The sequence below is a fragment of the Aulonocara stuartgranti genome (genome assembly GCF_965226115.1).
Source record: "Aulonocara stuartgranti genome assembly, chromosome: 19".
NCBI lineage: Eukaryota > Metazoa > Chordata > Actinopteri > Cichliformes > Cichlidae > Aulonocara > Aulonocara stuartgranti.
Window position 1 is genome coordinate 4,597,053 of NC_138955.1, and position 23,226 is coordinate 4,620,278.

Genomic DNA, 23,226 nt, shown 5'->3' on the forward strand with positions numbered 1-23,226 from the left:
TTTAAAAAATGACTACTGCTAAATGGAAAACGAGTGACTGAGTGGTCCCATGTCCAATGCAGAACTAAGACGTTCTAATAATGGAAACGCACCTCATTTTCTTGCAAGTGTCCTCTTTTAGGACAGGCAGAGTCCGGACAGCTAATTGCAGTTTCAAGGCCATCTTTAATCAGGAGTTCCACATACTGCTTCAGGCACTGAGGAAAAAAAAAAAAAAAAAAACAGACAAGTATAACATAAATCCAGTAAAATCTCAAGTTAATCAGCAAGATGAAACAAAAATGAAAGCATAACCAGCGGCAACAGATAAGGCAAACAAACAGTGGCCAGTCTTGGGATCACTATGCATGTTAGATGTACACCAAATGGTGGCACTTTTTTCTGAAAGGCTGACAGCTGCACTAATCAATTGTTTTACACTACCAAGTGATCTGTCTGTGAAAAGCATGTCTGTGATGCTTTTCAGCTTCTTTTGACTCACCATTCTGGTTTTTTAATGATTAATCAAATGGATAGTGCTGTAAAACAAACAAACAAACAAAAAAAACCCAACCCAAAAACAAATTCTATTCACCTAAAACCTGTAACATGCCCATCCTTCACTCCCTGGTCAAGATATATGCAGACTATGCAAAAGCCAAAACAAAGCTAAAGACAAGTAATTATCAGACTGAATGATAGCCACAACTATTTTTCTAATGGTACAACAGTAATAGAGATGCCCTGCTTTAGCATGTTATAACATTTCTTGGCGCAAACACATGAATTATGCTTTTCATGTGAAACTTCTATGAGTCATTTAAGGGAAGCCAGTAAGTTTCACAAAGCTGAGTGTTACCAAAGACACACACCGACATAAACCTTCTATGTGCCACGGCTGGCTATTTTCTAGTTGTTGTTTTTTTTAAACTGTTCATTTTATGTCAGCCAAAAAAAAAAAGGGGAAAAAAAAAAAAAAAAAAAGGAAATGGTGAGTTATTAGTTACAGACTGCAGTACGCTTGCACTCTGGAATAAAGTGTGCTAAAGAAAGTTTGGCAATTACGGCTGCACCCCAGACTGAGTTCTAGGAAATGGCAGCTATTTTTAAGTTGTCATTCATGAGCATTGTTTCCTCATCCCTGGAAAAGATTGGTTTACATCTGCTAACCAATTGAGGGGGGGGGGGGGGGGGTTATCGTTTCTCAGCCTCAGCTGTTACACTGGAGGGATGTGAGACTGATACTGCAGCCATTTCGGTGTATGACTTTTACTGGGTCTAAATTTAACACAGAAGTTACATTTACTGTACTTCAACGCAGAGGCAGATCTTACTTAATCTTACTATTATTAGATAATTGTAGCCTGTTTAATAATAGTAAGATTTATGTTGTTTGAATTGGAGTTTTAGGAAAAAAAAGAAATTAAAATGTATTTTAATCAACAATATTCAACATTTGGACACCACGGCTCCAGCTGCAGGCCCAAGGCTGGAGCCCACCAAAACAACTCCCTGATAACGACTGTGTGATGACTATTCTTCCCGCCCCATGAAGGACACCTGGATTGGCTGGAGGACTGTTTACTTAGCCTGATAGGCCGAAGGACACTGTCTCAGCTAAACTATGGACACGCACACACACACACTTACACTGATAAGCACTTACTCATCCCCCTCCCTTTCCAACGCCTTCGATGCTTGTGCCCTACCGGGGATGATAGCAGTCAACTGGACCAGCACAGATGCTGCAAGACCGGATGCGCTGTCTACGCCGGCTCTCTCTTACCCTTTACCCGCCCTGTTGCTTGTCTCGTGTTTCTATGGTGTATTGATAGTCATGTGCTTTTGTGCTGAGGTGTTTTTTCTTTTATCAAACTGTTCTCCCACTAGGAGCTCAGTCTGAGTGGAGTTTTTTTTTCTCCTCCTCTTACCTCATGTAGTGTATTTTCGTTGTTTTTTTCCTATCAGCCTACCTTCTGACATGTCTGCCCAATGTGATGTTTGTGTAAAGTTGGTCAGGAGGTTCCTTTGTGAGTGCGCATGCGCCATTAGCGTGCTGCCTGCTGTAACCCCTAATTTCCCTCGGGATGAATAAAGTATTCTGATTCTGATTCATATAGCGCTAGTTCACAACAGTAGAACCCCATTGATTGCAACATCCCTTATGAACAAAAGCTTTGCGGGGGCAGGAAGGAAGAACGCTCCTTTTAAAGTTAGAAACTTTTGGCAGAATGTGATTTAGAGAGGGACAGCTGGTACCCAGAGCATAGAGAAGCAACAAACAGGACGAAAACACAAACTACGAGAGAGTGTAGTCAAAAGTTAATGACATATATTAGTGGTATATAAATACACAACTGAAGTTCAGCTGAGTGGAGGAGAAGTGCTAAGTGCAATATGGAAAGAGCCCTAGCAGGACAACTAAAGCTGGGCAAACACTGTGCGATTTTTCCAGTCGCGTTATTCAGCTTCAGCTCAAACTGTACGACTGACTCGCAGGGGTTAGAGGTTTGTAGGTCATGATGCAGGGTCTCACACAATACGGCCCGATGCTCTGATGCGACCTGAGTGCTCACACTGTGCGTCCATAACATGAAGATGATAACACAAAATCTGCCTCTCCCTCTTACACACACACACACACACACACACACACACACACACACACACACACACACCATCAACTTTGCTAAATTGCTAATGAAAAACATTGATCAGGCAGCTGTGATTGAGCAGCAATGTCCATGGTTGTTGTAGTTGTGATAATTTTGTGAGGTGACATCGAAAAGGCTCAGATGAGCATGCCAAAGTTCTACAAGTTGTGCCTCCATCGCTTGTGTCCAGATGACATGCTGCACTGCCGTGCTGCTCCGTCTTTTCACTTTCATTTCTTTGTTTGCGTGTGCGCAGTGTGAGAGGCTGCGGTGACACCCTCATGACGGCCGACAGGTTTTCAAACAGGTTTGATCTTCTTACGACCAAACGATTGATGATCGCGAGCTGGTCGTGAGGTGTTAATCGCTTCTCGTTACCCCATATATACTACACTATGCACGACACACGATTAAGGCGAAACTCGGGCCGATCCCCAAAACGGTCGCACGACTGAAAAATCGGCTCAAAATTGGGCCAAAATTGCACAGTGTATGCCCAGCGTAAGTGATAGCTCTGAGTCAACAGATCCAGTCATAAGTGTAAGGTTTATCAAAAAGGAACATTTTAAACCTAGCCTTAAAAACAGAGAGGATGCTTGCAAATAGCTGATGTTCTGCTTCTCATTGTACTTTTGGGAACTCAAGAAACTGCAAGTAAGCCTGCAGTAAATGCTCTATTGGGATCATAAGGTACTACAAGTTGTTAAAGATTATAGAATCTTATCGCTCAGGACTTTATATAGAAGAAAGAAGGGTTTAAATTCAATTTTGGATTAAGCTGGGTGTCAGTGAATAATATCTTCTGTGGTATTAACTTCATCTCCTTTTCTGGTTCAAAAAGGACTCCAGGGTTCCTTAAAGTAGTACCTGAGGCCACAGCAATGCCACAAGAAAAGGGAAAAAAAAATCCCCAAAACTTACCAGTGTACAAAAGACACATTGGCACTGTGTGATGGTGGTCATCTGCTCCAGAGGGAACTCTCCAAGGCACAGCTTACATGAGACCAGAGGGTCCACGGCCAGCTCCCACGTGGGACGGTACCGCGCCGTGGTCATCTTCACCGCCACGGAGCTGAAACATCAAAAGACACAGCAGGGAAGAGGAGAGAAAGCAATTAGTTAAGCTCAATGTTTCCTGGAAGATAGTGAAACAAATACTGCTGGTGACAGAATAAATAAGAAGAAAAGAAAAAAAAAAAAAAAAGAGTCTGTGTAGCTTCGAATTGGTTTTTTTGTCTGTTCACTTAATAAATCCCCCGTCCAAGATTTGCTCTGACTCAATGCTTTACGAATTGTGTCCAGCGAGATTGTGCACACACAAATGGGCTCGCTGTATGCACAATGACACTAGCTCGCCGCCTAAATGGCCGTTGTCAGTTCTGTTCATTTTTATTTCAGGCCTCATGCTTTCTGGCATTAAAGAAAACACGGTTCAAAAAGCTTCTGAAGCTCCTGTAGTTATCTTCAACAGCTTTCACAGCTCCCTGTGAAATTTTCACTTGGTATGAAGTTACACTTTTTTTCCTTCACTGCACGTCATTCCATGTCTCTTATGAGAGTCAGAAAGGGTTATTTTAGGCCATCTCTTCTCACTCTCTCTTTCTCTCTACAGCTGAGAGCAAAGAGCACCCACTCGGCTGTTTACAGGAAGTGCTCCCGCACATACACAGCATCAACACTGTCAAGCTCTCCCCGTGCTGCTTAGCAACTGGCTAAAGGAGGATTTTGAAGGTGGAGGGTGAGCTGATAGGAGGGGGAGAAACATGGCAGAGGGAAAGAGACATGGAGAGTTCGCAGTTTGCCTTCACTGGTCGCAGTCTGCTTCAATGTGCAGCTGCCTGTTTGCAGAAGAGGGAAGCAAGTGGGACGAGATGGGTTGAAGAGTTCATATCCATGGACTCTTGTGCTGTCTAAATGTGCTAGTCAGCGATGAGAGAGACACACATCCCATCCTCCTCCTTAACAACACATTACACATTCTAAGTAGATTGGGAAATGCAGGTCATTGCATCCACCACTGACTGACTTCATTAAGCTGTAAATTAAGCGCTAAAGTCAATCCACAGATGATGTGTGCTAGGATATTAAAATAATAAGAGTTACAATCTGCTAATGTGGCAAATATCTCTTTGTAGGATTGTGTCTGGTTTCTTCTTTTAGTTCACTGGCCACTTTGAGGTGCTGGAAACATTCAGCGATTTTGATCCATATTGACATGATGGCATCACACAGCTGTGTTCTCCTACTGGAAGCAGCCATCAAAGTATAGGGAAGCAGTGAGGTCAGAAAGAGGTGGACATGGTCAGCAACAATACTCATCAGCAGATCGGCATTTTCTAAAATACTCAGACAAACCCATCTTGCACGACAACCATGCCATAGTTCAACAAGTCATTTAAATCACCTTTCTTCACCAACCACATGGCAGCAACCTAATGCATTTAGGCTTGTAGACATGGTAAAGACAATTTGCTAACATTCAAACCAAGCAACAGAATGGGGGTCAAATATAGAGGAACTGAACAAGTGTTCCAATTAAAGGGTGTAAGTATATTTGGATTGTTGGTACAAATGGTTCTCTTTAGATAGAATGGGTTGATAAATGATAAAGGGAATAATTTCAGTGTTTTCACTATAAATATTTCTAAACATTGTGAGACAGCCTCCTCATCCTCAAGTTAGTAGAAGTAGGAGGAAGAAGAGTCATGATTAAATGTACATTAAGATGGAAAACTGCTCATCTGAAAGTACAGGTTTAAGCAATAATACATAAAATGTGTCACTACTCTCGTTTGTGTAAACAAAAACTCAAACTCTCAAGCTGGGAAACTGTTATTAGTAATTGATGCTAATTCATTTGCTGCTTGACTGGGGGCAAATGTCTCATTTGTTACAATTGGACTGCTTTAGTTGTTCCTGTTTTGCATCTCTTTGTCGTGTTTTAAGTAGGAGGGCCAAGAAGGAAATTGCAAAGTGAGAAAAACTGAGAAGATAAATTAGAAAAATGAGATGCAGCTCATGTCTGACTCACTCAAAATGCCTGGCATCCATCCATCCATCTATCCACCATCCATCACGCTCACCAGAAAGCACTGAGTGGTGAAGAAGCTCCTTTATGTAGCTGCTGAACTCATAGAAAAGCTTAAATGGCAATTTGTTATCAGGGTGTTGCCAACTCATAAAAATGACCCTCGGGGGAGTGCGTGGAGGTGTGTGCTTTGGAGGCCAAAAGGAGAAAAAAGAAAAAAGAAAAGTCAAAAGAGAAACCAATTACTATATTAATGATGTCACAACTGCAAATGCAGCCAGACAATTTAGTGTAATGGTGTGTAATAGCCCTTTTTGTTAGCTTAGGAAAAAAAAAAAATATATATAAACATGTTAAGACAGCCTGGATGATCACCATGCAAAAATGAATAATAAAGTAAATGTGTGGGAACTTCTATAAAAACAGAAGCAGCTTAGCCACTGTTTCATTCAATCAACAAACTGCATCACTAAAAATGATTTGAATACGAGTTGAACCCCACCAGCAGGAGTGGACTGACACTTCACAGGATAGATGCTTAACACTACAAAGCTAAAAGATTTGCTGATGACTAGAATGATAAGATATTCCAGGGTGACTGAAATTAAGGGGGGAGGGGGTGGGGGTTGACTCTTTGTCTAAATTACTAATTAATATACATTTTGGATAATGTTGGATAACACCTCCCACCCACTCCATGACATGTTGGTCAGTCACAGGAGCTCGTTCAGTGAGAGACTGAGATTACCGAAAAGCACCACTGAACGACACAGGAAATCATTCCTGCCTGTGGCCATCTCCCTGTACAACGCATCCACTTAACACACTGTTTGCTGCTACAACTACACATGTTTCTTTTCCAAATATTTATTTATAAGTGACTTATGTATGTATGTATGTATATATATGTATATATTGTACTATTCTTAGTTAGCGTATTGTCTGTCTTGTCTTAATGTTGGTTTAAAATGGAGCACTGTAACAAAAAATAATTTCCCCCAGGGATCAATAAAGTATTCTGATTCTGATTCTGATTTACATTCCACGAGCAGGATCTCCTAATACAGTGGGTACTTTAATACTTGAACCTTTTCCTCTAATCCCAGGTTTTATATCGGCTGTGCAAACACTGACAGACTGGGTCGATATGGACAAATGAAATGGTTTTGTAAAGCCCTGACATGGCCTGAGGAAAGGGGGAGTGAGCGAGATAGAATGGCAAATGGAAAATGAGTTTTCACGAGAAAAGGTGGTGCAGTGCGATCCCTCTGCTGCATTATTAACTAGATGGTCCATTATCACTGAGAAAAACACGCGCGCGCGCGCGCACACACACAGGTACACAGGATATTCAAAGCAATGGACTACTTGGTGCTATCTTTTCAAATATAGCCTTCCTGAGTACGATAAGTCTGAAAAGGTCAGGTCAGAGAGTTAAAGATTAATAAAGTGAGACTCAGAAATCAAACATCTTTCCTGTGCAGTGTCCACCATGTGTCAGTCAACAGTCTAAAATAGCCCTCACTCACAGCTTAACCGGCTACAGCACCATACATGCCATAATGACTCCATATCCAGGAGACAAACAGACACACACGCATTAACAATCCATTGCATAACAGGGTTGGAACAAGTCACAGAGGAGTGACTGACTTCTCCAGGGAACAACAAGTAAATGGGATTTCTTGCCGCAGTAGAAGGCATATGATGCCACCCATTAAAGTTTTTTTTCCACCTACATCATGTTATGTAAAGCAAAGGTCAGCCACAGTACACAAACCCAAGCACAGTCAAACAAACACACACAAGCCATGCAAGTAACAGCAGAACCTTAACCAAAAAGCATACTGCCCGAAGCCTCACATCACAAGCTGACCTCGCTTCAACGATTTCAAGGTTTTCATGGTACATATGAGGACTATGATACAAGACCAGACACAGACTCACTCATCACCAGCATATAAACATTATGCCTCTTTATTATTGGGGAATTCATGTATATCGTCTTACAGATAAACCTGTTGAACTGCTTGTTAACACAAATATCACCAGAACTCAATCCAATGGAGCAGCTTGGAAACAGAAAATCTGCAGCAGCTGGGCGATGCCATCATCACCATGACAGGTGGGTACAAATATGGAGAGCATAAAGAGCAACGGTGAATAACTACATGTCAACATGTGTTTTTAATGAGTAGCAGTACTCTAAATTCCTTTCTTGGAAATGTTTGTACAAATCCGCAACAGTTACAGTGTTTTTCCAGTCAAAGTCCTCCTGAATTGTGAACATTGCTTTCTTTCTACTTACTTATTAAAACCAAACAACCTACTTTAATGCATCAGAAAGTGTGTCATTTATGAGTAAACAATTACAAATGAGTCTACTTAAAAAAAAAAAAAAAAAAAAAAAAAAAGCTAGACCGATATTAATACACTGCTCCCAGTGTTATCTTCTGATCAGAGTGTGCATTCATATAAATGCTGCTTCCTAGCTTGTAAAGAAAATCCTAAAATGCTAATTCTCACCTGAACCCCCTCAGAGAGACTTTAGAAGTGAGAGCACATTTTCACATGCTTCAAAAAGCAGCCTCACGCTGAATAACAATGCAAGCCTTTACATTCACTAGGAATCAGCCTCAAATAACAGGTTATAATGCACCAGTGTGTACGATCTGTACTGTGTCATTTGCTTTGATGCAGATGGGCAAGCACGGAAAGAATCAGTATTTCAGCTCTTTGTTTTCAACTGAGCACAGTTTCACGTTGCATCCTATCTGAAATTAAAAGAAAGACAGCAACCATCAGCTGCTTTGCAAGTTTGAGCAACCCAATTTTTTCTTTTTCTTCTCACAAATGTGGACACGCACAAAAATGTCTTTCGCCTGATTCAGAAAGAAACTGCTCTCACCCAATGAGACGAGCCAGAGACAGTGTGATGAAGGACACGCAGTAAATACCGAATTGTGTTCAGCTGCAGTAAACAGCTCATATTGTCCTACGTAAATTATGAGAACGGCCCAGTGCAGTAGATGCTCGCCCGTGTGATTATTTGCCACAGCCAAATGAATATTGTTAGAGGAATGATATAACACCAGCTGTCACGAACAGTTTTCGTTCTGACTTGCTTTATCGGTGAAAACAGACCTTTCTCAACTTTTCTGAGCAACATTTCTGTCTGGCACACAGCTACAATCATTTCCTTGTCGTCTCATTGGACTCGGTCCTTTAATTGCATTTCGCTGGAATGCATCACTCTTCACAGAAGCATGATTCATTGCAACTCAAGAATCCATGCTCAGACAAATAGTTATTGAATCTTCTGAAATTTCGATACAGTTAACAGAAACTGGAATTTGTTTGTTTTTAAAGAATTATTAACAAAAAGTAAAAGAAAAAAAAATACTCCAGGCTGAGCTGTGTGCACACTGATCGTCAGTTTGAAATAACCACATCGTGATCCTGCTCTCTGCTGCCCCTGACCCCCGCCCCCCATTTACTTCCTTCCTTCCCTCCCTCAAAAGCCCAGCCCAGCTCATTGTGGCCAATTAGTGCAGCCTTTAAGTTTATGCCATATTAACTCTGCGAGGAAGAAGACGCAGTGGAGAGAGAGAGAGCAACAGGCAATCTGCCAACTTTGCCTTTTTTTCCCAGCCTCCCTTGGCTTACCTTTACTGCCTGATATTTCTACTTGTCACCTCATGGTGCAAGCTTGTGGCTTTTACTCGCTGTCCTAGGCAACCACACAAACAGGCATACCACGGGCTTTATTTATAACCACAGCCTACGCACAAATCTGAGCAGATAAGATAAGTACAACAATACAAACTTCTTGAGGATGAGCATCCTGTAAAGCAGCTGTGCTCCATGAGGGGGGGGGGGGTGTCAACACAGATGCTTCAAAGTAAGTTTTATAATAAATCATCTCAAGTTTAACTTGTGAATTTGCAGAAAAACAGTATTACACTGGACTTGAGCTTCACGTGAATAATTTCTTAAAAGATGCAAGCAAACAAACCATTTACATATCTTACTCTTAATTCAAAATACTGAGCATCTGGCTCATTACCATGTTCCCAAACCCTCTGTGCTGTGAGGTTTCTGTCAGTTGACTCTTATTTAAGCACAACTCCATAAGTATCTGTAGAAGGTATGCTTTTAAAATCCTACGAGCTTGTTCATCAGTGCTTTTGTTGCTTTCTGAAAAGTCAAACTGCTTTGTTGGGGTCAGCACACACTCTGCTTGAGAATTGCATTGTGTTGGCATCATAGACTGTGTATAAAAGAGGTAAGCATGTAAGCTTCTGCAGGTACTTGATATTGATATTGATATTGTGTTTGCTCCTGTTCTTAGCAGTTTCACTGTCGCACACTGGTTCCCTTTTGCAATAGGTCATTTAAACCCTCAAAAAGAAAGCTGTTCACAGTTACAATTTAAGAGAAGTGATGTAACAACAGCAATACACTATTGTGCAACTGCACATCCAAAGACAACATCATGCAGATAGTACAGAAACCTATGTAGCAAAAGTAATGGCATAATTGATGAGCTGTAATGTGATTGCTGAAGCTATAACCGTAATGCACTACCGTGTATATAATGACAGCGTAGGTTATTCTTTAGAGCAGCTAACCTACATTTTATACGTCAAAGTGCACACAGAGTATTTTTGGGTGGCTCTATTGCTAAAAGTGAAAGGTGACTTGCTCTTTTTGACAGGCAGCGGTTGGGGACAGACGCCGTCTGTCCTTGACACAGAGGTGGGGTGGGGGGAGGGGAGCCAAGAGTTGTGATAGGCCTAGTTTTTATATGCCCCAGTGAGTTACACAGTCACCCAAATGTATTTTGGCATTGTGAATGCTGTGTGTGTGTGTGTGTGTGTGTGTCTGTGTGTGTGTGTGTGTGTCAGTCAGTGGGCTTAGCAAGTCAAAGTCCATCTTGCAGTGTGGGCCAGACGGACAGTGAAATGGTGATTAAAAAAATACCCAACTAAATATAATATAAACTCAGTGCACGCAAGCATGTCGATACGGTTAATACGGCCTGCTGAATTTCAGTCTGAGTATCGAAATGGTAATTTAAGCAGCTTTGAACATGTCTTGGTTGTTGGTGCCTGATCTGAGTATTTCAGTAACTGCAGATCCACTGGGAAAAATCCCAGTGGATCTTTCCCAGTTTTACAGAGAATGTTCTGAAAAAGAGAAACTATGTTCTCTGGGTGAAAATGTCTTGTTTATCTCAGAAGTCAGGAGAATGGTCAGACTGCTTCACGCTGACAGAAAGACAACAGTAAAATGCTGTCACAACCGGGGTATGCAGAAAAGCAGCTCTGAATGCTGAATAAATCTCACAGCAGCAGAAGACCACACTGGGTGCCACTCCTGCCAGCTAAGAACATGAAACTTCGCCAACAATTTGCACGAACAGAAGCCGTAAAAGTAAAAATGTTGCTGGCCTGACGAATTTCGTTTTCTGCTGTGACATTCAGATGGTAGGGTCAGAATTTGGCGTCTGCCTTGTATCAATAGTTCAGGCTACTGCTGCAAGTTTAAAAGTTTCAGATATTTTCTTGGCAAACTGTAGGTCCCCTTAATACCAGCTGAACACCATTTAAATGCCACAGCCTGTCCGTTTATGCTGTTTTCTGTGGTTTATTTTTCAGTTCAATTTTTGATATAGGTAATAACTATGACCAGATGGAAGAACAGGAGGGTAGGGTCTTGTTTTCCCCAATAATTTTCAATTTAACAAGAATGACAAAAAGGAAAGATTGCAGCCCATTCAGGGGTGACAGTGGCTTAACTGCCATTATCTTTGTCACCTACCATTAATGTGTCAACAGCTAGAGGAAATTTGGGGGAACACAGCAAAGCTATATTACATTCAGTGTTAATGCCACCTGCTGGAGCTGCCTTCAGAGAAAAGAGAGAAATAAACTAGAATGACGCAGACTAGCAAGACGGGAAACAAAAAAGAAAAAGGGAAGGAAAGAAGATGTAGATGAAAGCATGAGTGAGCATGAAAAAGAGGGAAATGGGTAAAAACAGACTGAAAGAGTGACATTAAAAAAAAAAAAAAAAAAAAAAAAAAAGACTGGAGGAAATACAAGAAAATAGCTGGAATAAAAAGGGCTCTTTTCTTTTATGCCTCCTAACTAGACCATTAGGCAAACAAGCTGAAGCTTTGGCAGTACTTAATGACTGAGTGTAAATATTCATGAGATTTTTGTAGCATTTTGTTTTTTCCTTCAAGTTGTAAAGAGCCTACATTGAAGAAAGTCGACTCGATGTTGGGCCACACTCATCGATAAAGTTCACAAAGCTCTTTTTTTGTTAATATTTGATCTCCCCCACCCCATTTTCCTTTATACAAAAAAAAGAAAGAAAGTACGACTGAATACTGAATGACATGATGGTGAACAGCAGACACAGAGCAAAACAGTCAGATGGGGGCTAAAGCAAGGGGGCCAGTTCTTGCCTACAGAGTCTTATTGTCAGTGGTAACAACACTTACAGTTCTCTACAGCACAAAGAATAAACAAGATACGGACGTTATTGTGGAGACAGTAACAGGAGATACTTGTTTCTTACCAAATCAGTATGCAATAAAAAAGAAAAAATTTAAAAATGAGGCTGTAACCAGAGACGGCGAGCTAGTTCTCACCTCCAAAAAAACCCATGCTGCCACACATTATTGTCTCGCAAGCTGAGTGAAGATGACAGGCATGCCACACTGAGCCCATTTCTATTGACAGATGGAGAGAGCCTGGGCGAAGGGTCGACTTTGCTGGGTATCTCTTGTCACTCACCGCGTTGCATCTTCAGTCTTTATGTTTACATGTAGGGTTTGACTAAATTACAGCAGACAATAACAGGTAAAGTCCAAGGTCATTATTGTGGACGATTTTGACTTATTTATATATCTGTAATCATGCAGAAAAACTTCTCCCGGCTTTAGCTGACAAAGAACACTTATCTAATACCGTAACACTGCTCAGCTGGGTATGAAATTGTGTGAACTGCTTTGTCTAATGAAGGAAAGTTAGTTTTAGTTTGTTATGCAAATGCGTCCAGAATTCACTTTGTACTTCTGTCCAAAACAGAATCCAACAAATATCAGCTGGCAGGAATTTTTCTCTTTCCAGACTCTGTTTAGTTGATCAGCGCTTTTGGCTTTCATCTTGTAAAAGTTCTTTATGGGTTTTTTTTTCTCCCTACCAGGTTGTTCTTTATTTATTTATTTATTATAATTTAACTCTGAAATCAGACTCATTAGAATCTCTTGTGAATTTTAATACAAATCAAAATGCTAGAAAATACTAATAGCTGCTGAAGAGATGGACTAAATGGACAAAATCTTGACTGTTACGCACACAGCCGACAAACGCCAGGACACATCCACTGAGAGCAGCAGCTGACAACAAATAAGGCCCGTATTCGCACGCTGATAGAACGTTCCTGAACTACACATATTAGGCTGCGTTTCTGAATAAAGAAAAAGGCAAGAAGATGTCTGTAATGTTTGCATTTTCTAATATTGAACAGTTCCTGATTTATTTGGACTTATAATGGAGGTGATGCCACTCTGTCTTCACCCCATCAGTTTGACGATTTAAGGCAAATAAACCGTAACAGGTCTTGTGTTCATATCATGAAGTGACAATGGAGCTATGTGACAAGGAAAATAGGATTTATTATTTCTTAAATTTTGCTTTTGAAAAAATGAGAAAATTTACTATGTCAAACACACGTCTCATATTCTTTAAACTGGTGAAAGAGTGTTAACACAGAAATTAGCACATAGTATTGATTCCCTTTACATGTCAGGCTGAACACTCAGTGTGTGTGTTATGCCAATCACACACACACACACACACACGAGGCATAGTCTACATGTCCCTCATTAGAAAAAAATGCCCTGGGGACAAATTCCTTATGCCACTGCACTGTGCTAAATGAACTGAGAAGGTTATGTCAAGATCTGGCAAAAAAGCTAATTGATGACATGAAGTAAGAAATAATAAAAAGAACTGCGTGTCCTTTTTCACCACAGCTTTAAGCCACTAAATAGTACTGATCGAGACACTTAAGTGGAGTCGGGTCGTGTCAGCCATTTTAGTCTTTCACTGAAGTTATTTTAATGAGGAAAATACACAACAAGGGCTAAAATAACAAGCGTGACTCTTGCATGCTGAGTACTGCCGTCACTCCACTGGACAATAGTGTTTTCATGGACAAAACAGGAGTGAGAAGCACTCCAACAGAGAGGCACTCAGAGTCTAATCTGTGGGATACAGTGGCACTCTCACCAAGCAGTGGGCTAAACAATTCACAAGCAATTTTGCTAATCGCTGAGTCTGCAAAGCAGACAAAACAGAAGAGTGGATAGAGTCAGATCCCCCAAGAGCTCATGCCCCAGTCTGACCCTCCATACTCCCTGTAGTCCTGCCATGACATCACAGCTTATCATCTTGTACAGAGTGCTTTCTTGTATCACGTAAAAATCACCACCACAGCATATTATTTTCTCTTTGCCTCCCAGCTCTTTCCTTCCTTGCTGTTGTGGGATGCTACCCTGTACAGAAAACCCAGTCTACAGGTCTCCCGTAGAAATGGGAAGGAGGAAGCCCCAAACCCATGCTAGGAAATGTTCTGGCATCCTGTTGTTGGGTTTGTTGTAGAAACCCAGAGGATACTATCTCACTAAAGGTAAGCAAGGCCCTCAAAGTATCTACATGGGGGAAAATATTACAACACCCTGGTGACAAAAGAAAGCCCCATTGGACTTTTTTGATACTTTGATATATTCTCTATCAATCCTTATCGGGTTGGGCTTCACCTATTTGTAGTTTGGACATGTGTCAGGCATTAGATGTATATAACATATTGGTCATAACCGATCCAGATACTTTTGTTACACTGGAGATTAGAAAGAAAGGGAAGAAATTGATCAGAGTTACTGACAAACTCTGACTTTCACATTATTTTTGCAGAGAATGAAAAAAAATGGAAAGCTGGAAACAGAAAACCCCTCTGCAATGTTCTTGATTAAAACTTACTCATAAAAACACTTGCATTGACCACAGCTTCCCAAACATGTTCACGCCACTTAAAGTTAGGATCTTTAGGATTTAATTAAATAAGCCTGCCTTTCCAATATCATTCTGGATTACTGAAAAAGTAGCCCGATTAAACAGTCCTAAATTTTAAAGGCCTTGTATCCAAACAAGTCTGAACACTAAATTGGAAAGTTGGAATCATTAAAGCTGCAGTAACCACTTGGTGTTGTTATTGCTTAGTGCTTAATGCTACTAAGGACACGGCTGCAAAGTCTTATTCACTCCAAAACAAGAATGGTGCAGGAAAAAACCTTCGATATCTGCCCAACAGGCCAAGTTGTAATGTGATCACATCTCCTCTAACAAGGGGATTTTCACATTGTCAATGTAATTTTTCCCTCTTTCAATCCCCAGTGGCACTAATCTATGCTTTACAAAATGCCAGGCTGCACCACATTTCGCTTCAGTGGTGTCGAGATCCCAGCCTACCACTTGGCTCATCTACTTCACTTAGCGGTTTTCATCATTTCTGCGAATGATTCTCAGCTGAGCGCGAGCCCGAACGTGTTCCATTTGCCGCTTTTATCTGTAGGTGGAGAGCGTCAGTGATGGAGACAGACATAGTAGGACCAAAGGGCTGGCTTAATCCCAGTAGCTGAAGTGTGAGCTGTACCCCTTTAATGAACAGAAAACATAATTTGTTGTTGAACTATAGTCTACTGAGAGTACTGTAGGAGGAAAAACTTCCATCTCCTCCTACAAAATGTTTCTTCCTGACTCTTTTCCAAATTATTAACCAACACGTGGTGTGTGAATGCGAGACACCAAATTCTCCTCTTTATAAAAGCTTTACAAAGATGTGCTGGAAATACTAAAATATAATGATAATAAATTATCAGTATTCAAACTTTTCTGCACAAGTCAGTAAAATGCATGACAAAATTAAAAAAAATGGACCTAGAACTGCAGTGAAAGTCAAATATTTTATCCCTGGATGGTGCAAATACATCTGCTGGAACACGGGAAACTTTAATATGCAAGAAACAGATGTTTAGCTGGCGTTCACTTCTCCCTCACCTAAAATTCTTTGTTCTTAATCTTTGTTTGTGCACTCAAAAAAATGAATGAGGTGGATTGTTCAGTGTATATTAATTATTTATTTTCATTTTACTTAAAATATATGTTTTTGTTAAGTTAACATATGTTTTTCTAATCAAGTCTACGTAATTGTGTCTATTATTCAACGTACATAATACTAATGTGTTACTTGATCGCATAACATTTAAGTTAAGTCAATTAGGATCGATATACCTTGTATATCCACAAGGTGGCAGTAATGCAAAAACAGTTGTAATGAAACCGCGCAGAACAAGAAGGTTTCACGGCTTGTGCCTGCTCATGCACAAGACTTCAAATTTAACTGAAAAAGGCTGTTTTGGCGCCAAGCTGCTGTTTCTTTGAGAGGCAAGACCACTTTTTTCTTTGACTATGTTGTGTAGTATCTATATGTCCAGCATGGTTATATTTTGCGTTTGTCTTACAAGACATGTTATATCGTTTGCGTGTGCTTGTTTTACATTAGTTTTACTGGGTCCTGGACATGCTTATTTTGTGGACTGTGTAAGAAACATTTTTATTGTTTTTTGTTTTATTAAGGGATTAGCTACAGGGGTTCATGGGGTTATTCTTTCAAGGGGTTATTTTTCCATTTGCTTTCTTGGGATTCCTTTTCTGTAATCCGAGAGTCGGAAATATCGAATAGGATAGCAAGGATAGCATAAAGTGACATTTAAAATCCAAAAAGTCAAGGGCGAAAGCCACTGTGACACCATTGTTCTGCTCTATCAGTAATCTGTATTATGTAAAAATGGTCTGTAAATACAGCATGTTTCCTAGCGGAGTTATACATATCAATGTAGTTATAAATTACAGTTTGTGAAAGTACACACTTACTTTTTTTAATAAAATTATTCAAGACATATGAGTGGACAGACAATGGAGGTCGACAGACCTGGTGATAATTGCTTCTATAGAAAGTTAGCACATGGCAGTGTCAATCTCTTGCTTTTCTTCTGAGTAGTATTTTATTTAGTTGTAATTCAAACAATAATTTGCTTCTTGAAATTAAGGAATTAATTTTTTTTTCTTCTTTATAAATCTCAGATCCTGCCTTTACCTGCTCCCTCCTATACTGATGTGGTGTATGTGGTATTGCTGAGCTTGTATGCGGTATGTGAACTGTTATACTTTTAAAAACAAAACTGTTTTATAAGTTAAGTTTTCTTTTGTGACCCATCCCATGCCCCTGTTATTTCTTCTCCACATCTGAACCATGGTTGCAGTTCAAGGGCCTGAGGCATGAAATTCTTTTCAGATCAGCTGTGATCAATATTTTTTGGAACTTGATAAATAACAATAAAAGCTGTAATGGCTCCATTAGCATTTTGTGTAAATGTTTGTGTTAAAATTATAGCTTTAATGAGGTCTTACTACATTAGTTTTAGTTTGTATATGTGTACATATAGTATGTATATTTACAGTACAGTATGTTGTGTTTGTTGACATATTTTCAGGTGGAAGCAGAATATGTGAGGATTACTACTGCTGCACATGTTCCAAGGCTTTTTACACAACTTGACCAATACACTGACCAGCTCATAAAAGTCTTCAAGAAAAAAGGAGGCGTTGCAGGGAAGAAAATTAGACAAACTTTGGCCCCAGCCACACAGGTGCGTTATTCTGTTGGTAGCAAAATATTATGGCTAATAAGATCATTTTCAAATTTAAACAGCTAGTGTATGGTAGCTGCACAGTGCACTTACAGTTATATTAAGCAAGACAAAGTTTGGTACTCAAAACGTTGGAAAATTTAAATTACCTAAACATATGTAAAATCTGATCCCTTGATTTAGGTTAAACCAGAAGTGAATGTTTTTATGTTATGTTTTGAATGCAAAAAAGATGATGTATTAGTTTGTCTTTACCTCCATTATGGACATATATAATGTGGTGGAAACCCTGCCCAACAGGTTAACTATTCATGTCCATGTGATGATTAGTTGGTCTTGTGTACATGTCTATCTGTGCAGTGGATATGTCATTCATTTTGCGTATAATGTGAGTTTCTGTCATCCTAAAGTATATCTGTTTTCTCTTCCTGTATCTCTGCCACTCTCTACAGAAGGAAACCATTGAAAAGGGGAGGGAGTGTGTCCTCAGGGCACTACCTTTTTACCTGAATGAAGACCCAAGCATCCTCTTCAAAGAATAATTGGTTGGTAATTTTAGTTTAGTTTTTTATCTGTATTAAACCAAATTTTGAATAACTAATGTTGTTGCATGTTGTAATGTTGTTGTTGTTGTAATTTGCATGGAACCTGTTTAAATGTTTTGGGAAATCTTCTTGTATACCCAAACTATTTATATTTATCGTTGAATCTGTAGTCTAAAATAGTGGCGCACTGGGGTGCATGTTCCTAATATTGTGTTTACGTCATTAAAGGGTAGCTTTGGCCCTTTTTCTTTCTTTTTTTAAAACTGGATGCCATTTTTCTATGTTTTTGTGTCTAAGCTACAGCTGTTCAGAGGGAGCTGGAACAAATTACCCTTGCTATCTTTACCATCGAAAGAGCTGATGCCAGCACTCCTCCAGCCGATGTGGGTATAACCATCTAGTGTGTCCTGCATGACCTGGAAGACCTGGCCTCTGCATGTGCACTCTTAATGGGTGGGATATATGCACTGAATCTCAGTTAACCTCAAGACTGAAAGCTAAGAGACAATCAAAAGTATTGAGATTTAAAGGATTTAATTGAGAGATGATACTGCACCAGAAATGTTGAAGGGTGGTGTGTATATTAGCGTTCAAGGCATATTGTTATGAGGTAGAAATATGTTCATATTCAGTTTGTGTTACATTGTGTGCATTGTAAAGGTAATTGCAATACATACTAAAAATAAGGGTAAGTTAGGAGGTTGATCTGATATCCTCGTGTTGGTGTTGTTCCCAGATCATCATACTAAATGTTGTTCCAGGATCAACATTGCAAGTGACCAATCAGAATGTTGTGACGTCATACTTTTGCGACTTCGGGAAAAACCGGCGTAAAACAAAAAACTGTACTTAAGCTGCGTGAAACCGCCTCTGTCCGCCGATCAACTGACCCTAACCGTAACCCTTTAATAAACAGTAAGCAGAATTGATATTGTCCTTGCAACATTGGAATTTCATAAATGCACGAATGGCTTGGAATAGAATAACGTCACAACAATGTGATTGGTCACTTGCAATGTTGAACCTGGAACAACATTTTCATGATGGTCTGGGAACAACACCAACACGAGGATATCAGATCATCCAAGTTGGGAATGCAGGATGAATGTATATTTTGTGGACTTTTAAAGACGAACAATTGTTTCCATGTTAAAATGTTTACATCTGAAGTTTTTTGCCCAAACACTGGTAAAATAAATGTTGACAGTGGCGAGTGTTAAATGGTTACTGCTGTGCTGTTGCAAAAAAACTGAACGCTGACAAGCTGTTTTATTGTTAGACCATAATGTTGGCATGTTTTGTTAAAGTTTTATTTGGGATGGTGATGTAATTTTCTTTGATTGCTAATATCAGTGTTGTTGTTGTTTTTTTTTTTTTTTTTTTTTTTTTAAATTGTGGCTGTTGAGGTGGACACTTCACTTTGCATTGTTAAAGGAAAGCACTTCATTGGCATTGTGTTACTGGACTGACCCTAAGCAATCATTGCAAATAGCAACTTTGCTATCCATTTTAGACACTAAAAGAAAAAAACACTCACAGACCTTACTAGCATCACATGTGCATAACTCAAGTGTCATCTTATCAATGTGTTATGTGATCTTCAATGCGTTTTTTTTCTCTTCTATTTCTGGTAGATACAGACATTTAATTTAAAGTCTTGATGTTGCATCTGTCTACATACTGTTAATTACTAACCCTAATGAGCTGTTGTGTTTTATTTTGGACTGGGTTTACACAAATGCTCACTGAATGTGTTGGCAATAAAATAAATTTTAAAAAATAAGTTGGATGTACTTAATTCATTTGTGTGGAACCTGTTGACAAAATAGATTTATGTAAAACTAATTAATAAAGCACAAGGTGGCTGAAAATATAATATTTGAATTAATCTAACTTAAATTTAACATTTTACTGCCACAAATAAGAAATTTGTTGAAGTAACTAATCTAAACTATCTAACCTGAAAATATATCATCTATGTTCATACAACATAACTTGATTTAGTTAGTCTTAAATATGTCTTGTTAATCTTAAGTAGTTTTTTTAAATTAGATGAACTAAAGATTTTTGCTTTAAACTAACATAATTCAATTTCGTGGAACCTGTTGACAAAATAATTTTAATTAAAGTCAACGTTTCATTTTTTTGAGTGTGTGAAACTATCCTGAGCCTTTAGGACTAACTGAAATGAAAAGAGGAAGACCACAGAGAAGATTCATGGATGTAACGAAAGAGGTCACGCAGAGGGTTGGTGTGACAGAGGATGGAAGGGATAGGATGAGATGGAGCCAGATGATCCACTACGGCGATCTTAAAGGGAGCAGGCGAAAGAAGCAGAAGATGAAGAAGACTGAAATACTCCGTCGTATAAAGTGTCCCGGTCAGCAGATAATGCGTTACATAACAGCGTCTCAATTTGCAAAGCCCTACCTGTCTGAGAAAAATAGGGCGTGTGAGACCAGTTCAAAATGCCAAGTGGCTGTCTGGAAGAAGCACGGCGCACAAGCACCAAATAATACTCTCATAACAATCCCTGTCTCATCCAAACATAATCCTAACTGGCTGGATACAAGCCATAACACACAGAGCTAAAGTGCTCTCGGAGCAGAGAACATCATTTTCGGGAGCTATTTAGGGCTCAACTGACAGCAGTATTGCCTGTTTAATGTGTACACTATCCACTCCATCCCCAGCCACGCACGCGCGCACACACACACACGGAAACCACCACCACCCAGAATACTCACTCCAAGCAACACCCTGCTGAAATGGCATTTAAGCTGTTGCATAATCTTTGGAGGACTCGCAGCACAAAGGCAGAACACGACCCCTGAAATCAGATTACTCTAAAATGACTTTTTCTCTGGAAGTGTAAATGTTACCAGAATAAAGGAGTAATTTAACAAAGCTGGACTGCAGTAATGAAGTGTATACCTGAGACAGCTAAGGCTTTAGAAAGTCCAGTTACCTAAGCACAGTCATTTGACATTCAGTGTCAGTCCCCCTAAATTTAGCCTTACTTCTCTAACAAGGCTTTACTGCCATTGGAGGACTGACGGTAATTGAGATCTGATCGCTGGTTAGGGGTATTTAAACTGAAAGCCTCACTTCTACACCAAGTCCAACTCAAGGTAATTAATCTTCTTAACATTAGGTGCTTTTGTAGTGACCTAAAGATGGACAGAGCACTGACAAACAGCCTCTCCAGGATGTCGATTACAGCATAGCACTGTTTCACCAAAAAACAAAACAAAACAAAAAAACCCAAGGCCCTGCCTAGGTTTATTTCCCAGAGACCCTTCTGTTATTAAACCAGAAGGTCCAACCTACAGATCACACTGGAATCACTACCCTTAGTATATGATTGCCTTCAATATAGCTCAAATAATCAGCCATGAGTCGTTGCGGACATGCTCTTTAAAGAATGCATAAATGCCCAACCCAGGGCTTTCCCAAGTCTCCCAGATTGCCTTATTTGCAGCACAGCAATGATGTATCCTGCTAAGATCGCTGCATATTTTTTAGTACGTAGCAAATGCCAAGGTCAAACAGACCACTGCAAAGCTTGGATAAACACGAAACCGTTTCTAAGAAAGTGTCTGCCCTGTGTGAAGCCCTTGTAGCACAACAGGACAATCATAACACCTCCTTGTCTATATAAAAAGACATGTATGAAGTGCCCTTCATACATGTCTGTTACGTATAGGTTTCCATGTGCATTCATGGGTGTGTTGTTTGTGACAGTCTGTTGACTTCAATAGCAGGCTGGGTTCTCGACATCATGACCTCATTCCTTCTGGCTCTTAAGTCAACTCAGCACCCCACTTTCCTCTGGGAGTGGGCTGAAAGCTGCCGGTCATTCCAAGGAGCGTGTTGTACAAAGCAAGCTACAGTATAGCTCGCTTTGGACAAATTTGCTGCAGAAGAGAGGAATAGCAGCTTGATGTATTTTATTCCCTGATGGGAGCAAGCTGTATCCGAGAATAATGGAGAAAGTGAGCAAATTATTATTTTTTTCTCCAGCACATTGATAGGGCACCTAAAAGCCTGTTTATGACAGGATTGGTGTCAAAAATGGAATTTGATTTCACAAAACAATGCTGAAGTAAAACAATTTCTCCTCACATTGATGTGTCAGATAATGTTAATAAAACACAGGCAATACTAACTTCCGTTACTAAAAATGGTTGTTTAAGAAAAAAAAAGATTTTCCCCAGATTTACTGACAGCCCTCAGAGGGGAGATGACACCATGTGAGAGGTGTACAGGTAGCAAAGAAATTAGCAAAGGAGTATTTTAGCACTTCAGAGCCTTGATTACAACATAAATCCTTTGATTACCTAGCAGCCTGGTTTCACAGCAATGCATGTAATCCAGCTGCACCCTGAAAGGACTGCTTTACGTGTATATAGCAAGCGCTGAGTGACCTTTTCAGGGCTCAGTGGAGCAATCATCTCCGAGCATGTTATGCACCCTGCAGCTGTGGCATAGGAGACGAATATGACAGAAGGATGTGGGAAACAACCCAATTACACAAACTCCAAGCAAGTGCCAGCAACAGCTACTTAGGACCACTGCTCTGCCAACTAACTACAACTCTTTATGTCAAAATTCGCTAACACAGAGGGGAGCTATCTCGTCAGGCATCGGCATCAGTCAGCTGGCTGTAAGCCAGGTAGCTACAGCATATCTTGCAGTAACAAAAAAAAAAAAAAAAAAAAAAAAGAGAGAGAGGGAGAATGTCGGAAATATGCGACAGCCGTGTGCTGACAGTGACAGCTCAAGCAGCTCTCTCACACTGAGTAAAAGCGCAAAACCTTACCTGGCTTTCTGAGATAACGCCGTCTTGATAGTGTAACCTCAGGAAGGGCTGAAGAGATGATCTCTTGAATTGGATTAACGAACAGGCGGCCAACCAGTCAGGCGGAGGATGTGGCGGTGGTAGAGGAGGAGGAGGAGGATGATACCTCTGAAGGGGTGATGCCCATATTCAATATGTAGCCCTGAAACGTCGGGGCGGACACATTTGACCTGCTACTGTCGCCTACAGCGCCTGAGTTCGAGCTCTGGTCAAACACTGACACCAAAAAACCTCGAGTCAAATCATAAAAAAGCCTAAGCGCAGATAAAATAAGCAAACGGCGGGAAGCACGAGCCGCAGCTGACACTCTTCTTTTTGTTTTGCTTGACAGGAGGATTGTTTGTACACCGGAACAGCGGTTTACTCTCGATTAC

The 23,226-nt window shown here is 40.1% G+C and overlaps 1 protein-coding gene and 1 long non-coding RNA gene across 5 annotated transcripts in view; one reads left to right on the forward strand and one right to left on the reverse strand.

Annotated features, from left to right (window-relative positions):
* rnf144aa (ring finger protein 144aa) overlaps positions 1 to 23,226 on the reverse strand; it is a 36,109-nt gene that overhangs the window by 12,661 nt on the left and 222 nt on the right. The window contains exons 2-4 of one of the 3 annotated variants that reach the window (XM_082515275.1): positions 22,814 to 22,960; positions 3,555 to 3,705; positions 93 to 197 (exon numbers count right to left, since the gene is read on the reverse strand). In XM_082515275.1, the coding sequence (XP_082371401.1) occupies positions 93 to 197; positions 3,555 to 3,689 (240 nt within the window). In that variant the 5' untranslated portion in view covers positions 3,690 to 3,705; positions 22,814 to 22,960. Of the gene's footprint in view, positions 1 to 92; positions 198 to 3,554; positions 3,706 to 22,813; positions 22,995 to 23,226 lie in introns of all 3 variants that reach the window. The other 2 variants (XM_082515274.1, XM_082515276.1) reach the window with 2 other exon arrangements.
* Positions 15,839 to 19,774, forward strand: LOC309696010. 2 transcript variants are annotated; one of them, XR_014273299.1, is made up of 5 exons: positions 15,839 to 16,337; positions 16,881 to 16,925; positions 17,291 to 17,446; positions 17,899 to 17,991; positions 18,289 to 19,774. It is a non-coding gene; the product is annotated as an uncharacterized lncRNA (long non-coding RNA). The 2 variants fall into 2 exon arrangements; XR_014273300.1 differs by lacking the exon at positions 16,881 to 16,925 and having other exon boundaries at positions 15,841 to 16,337.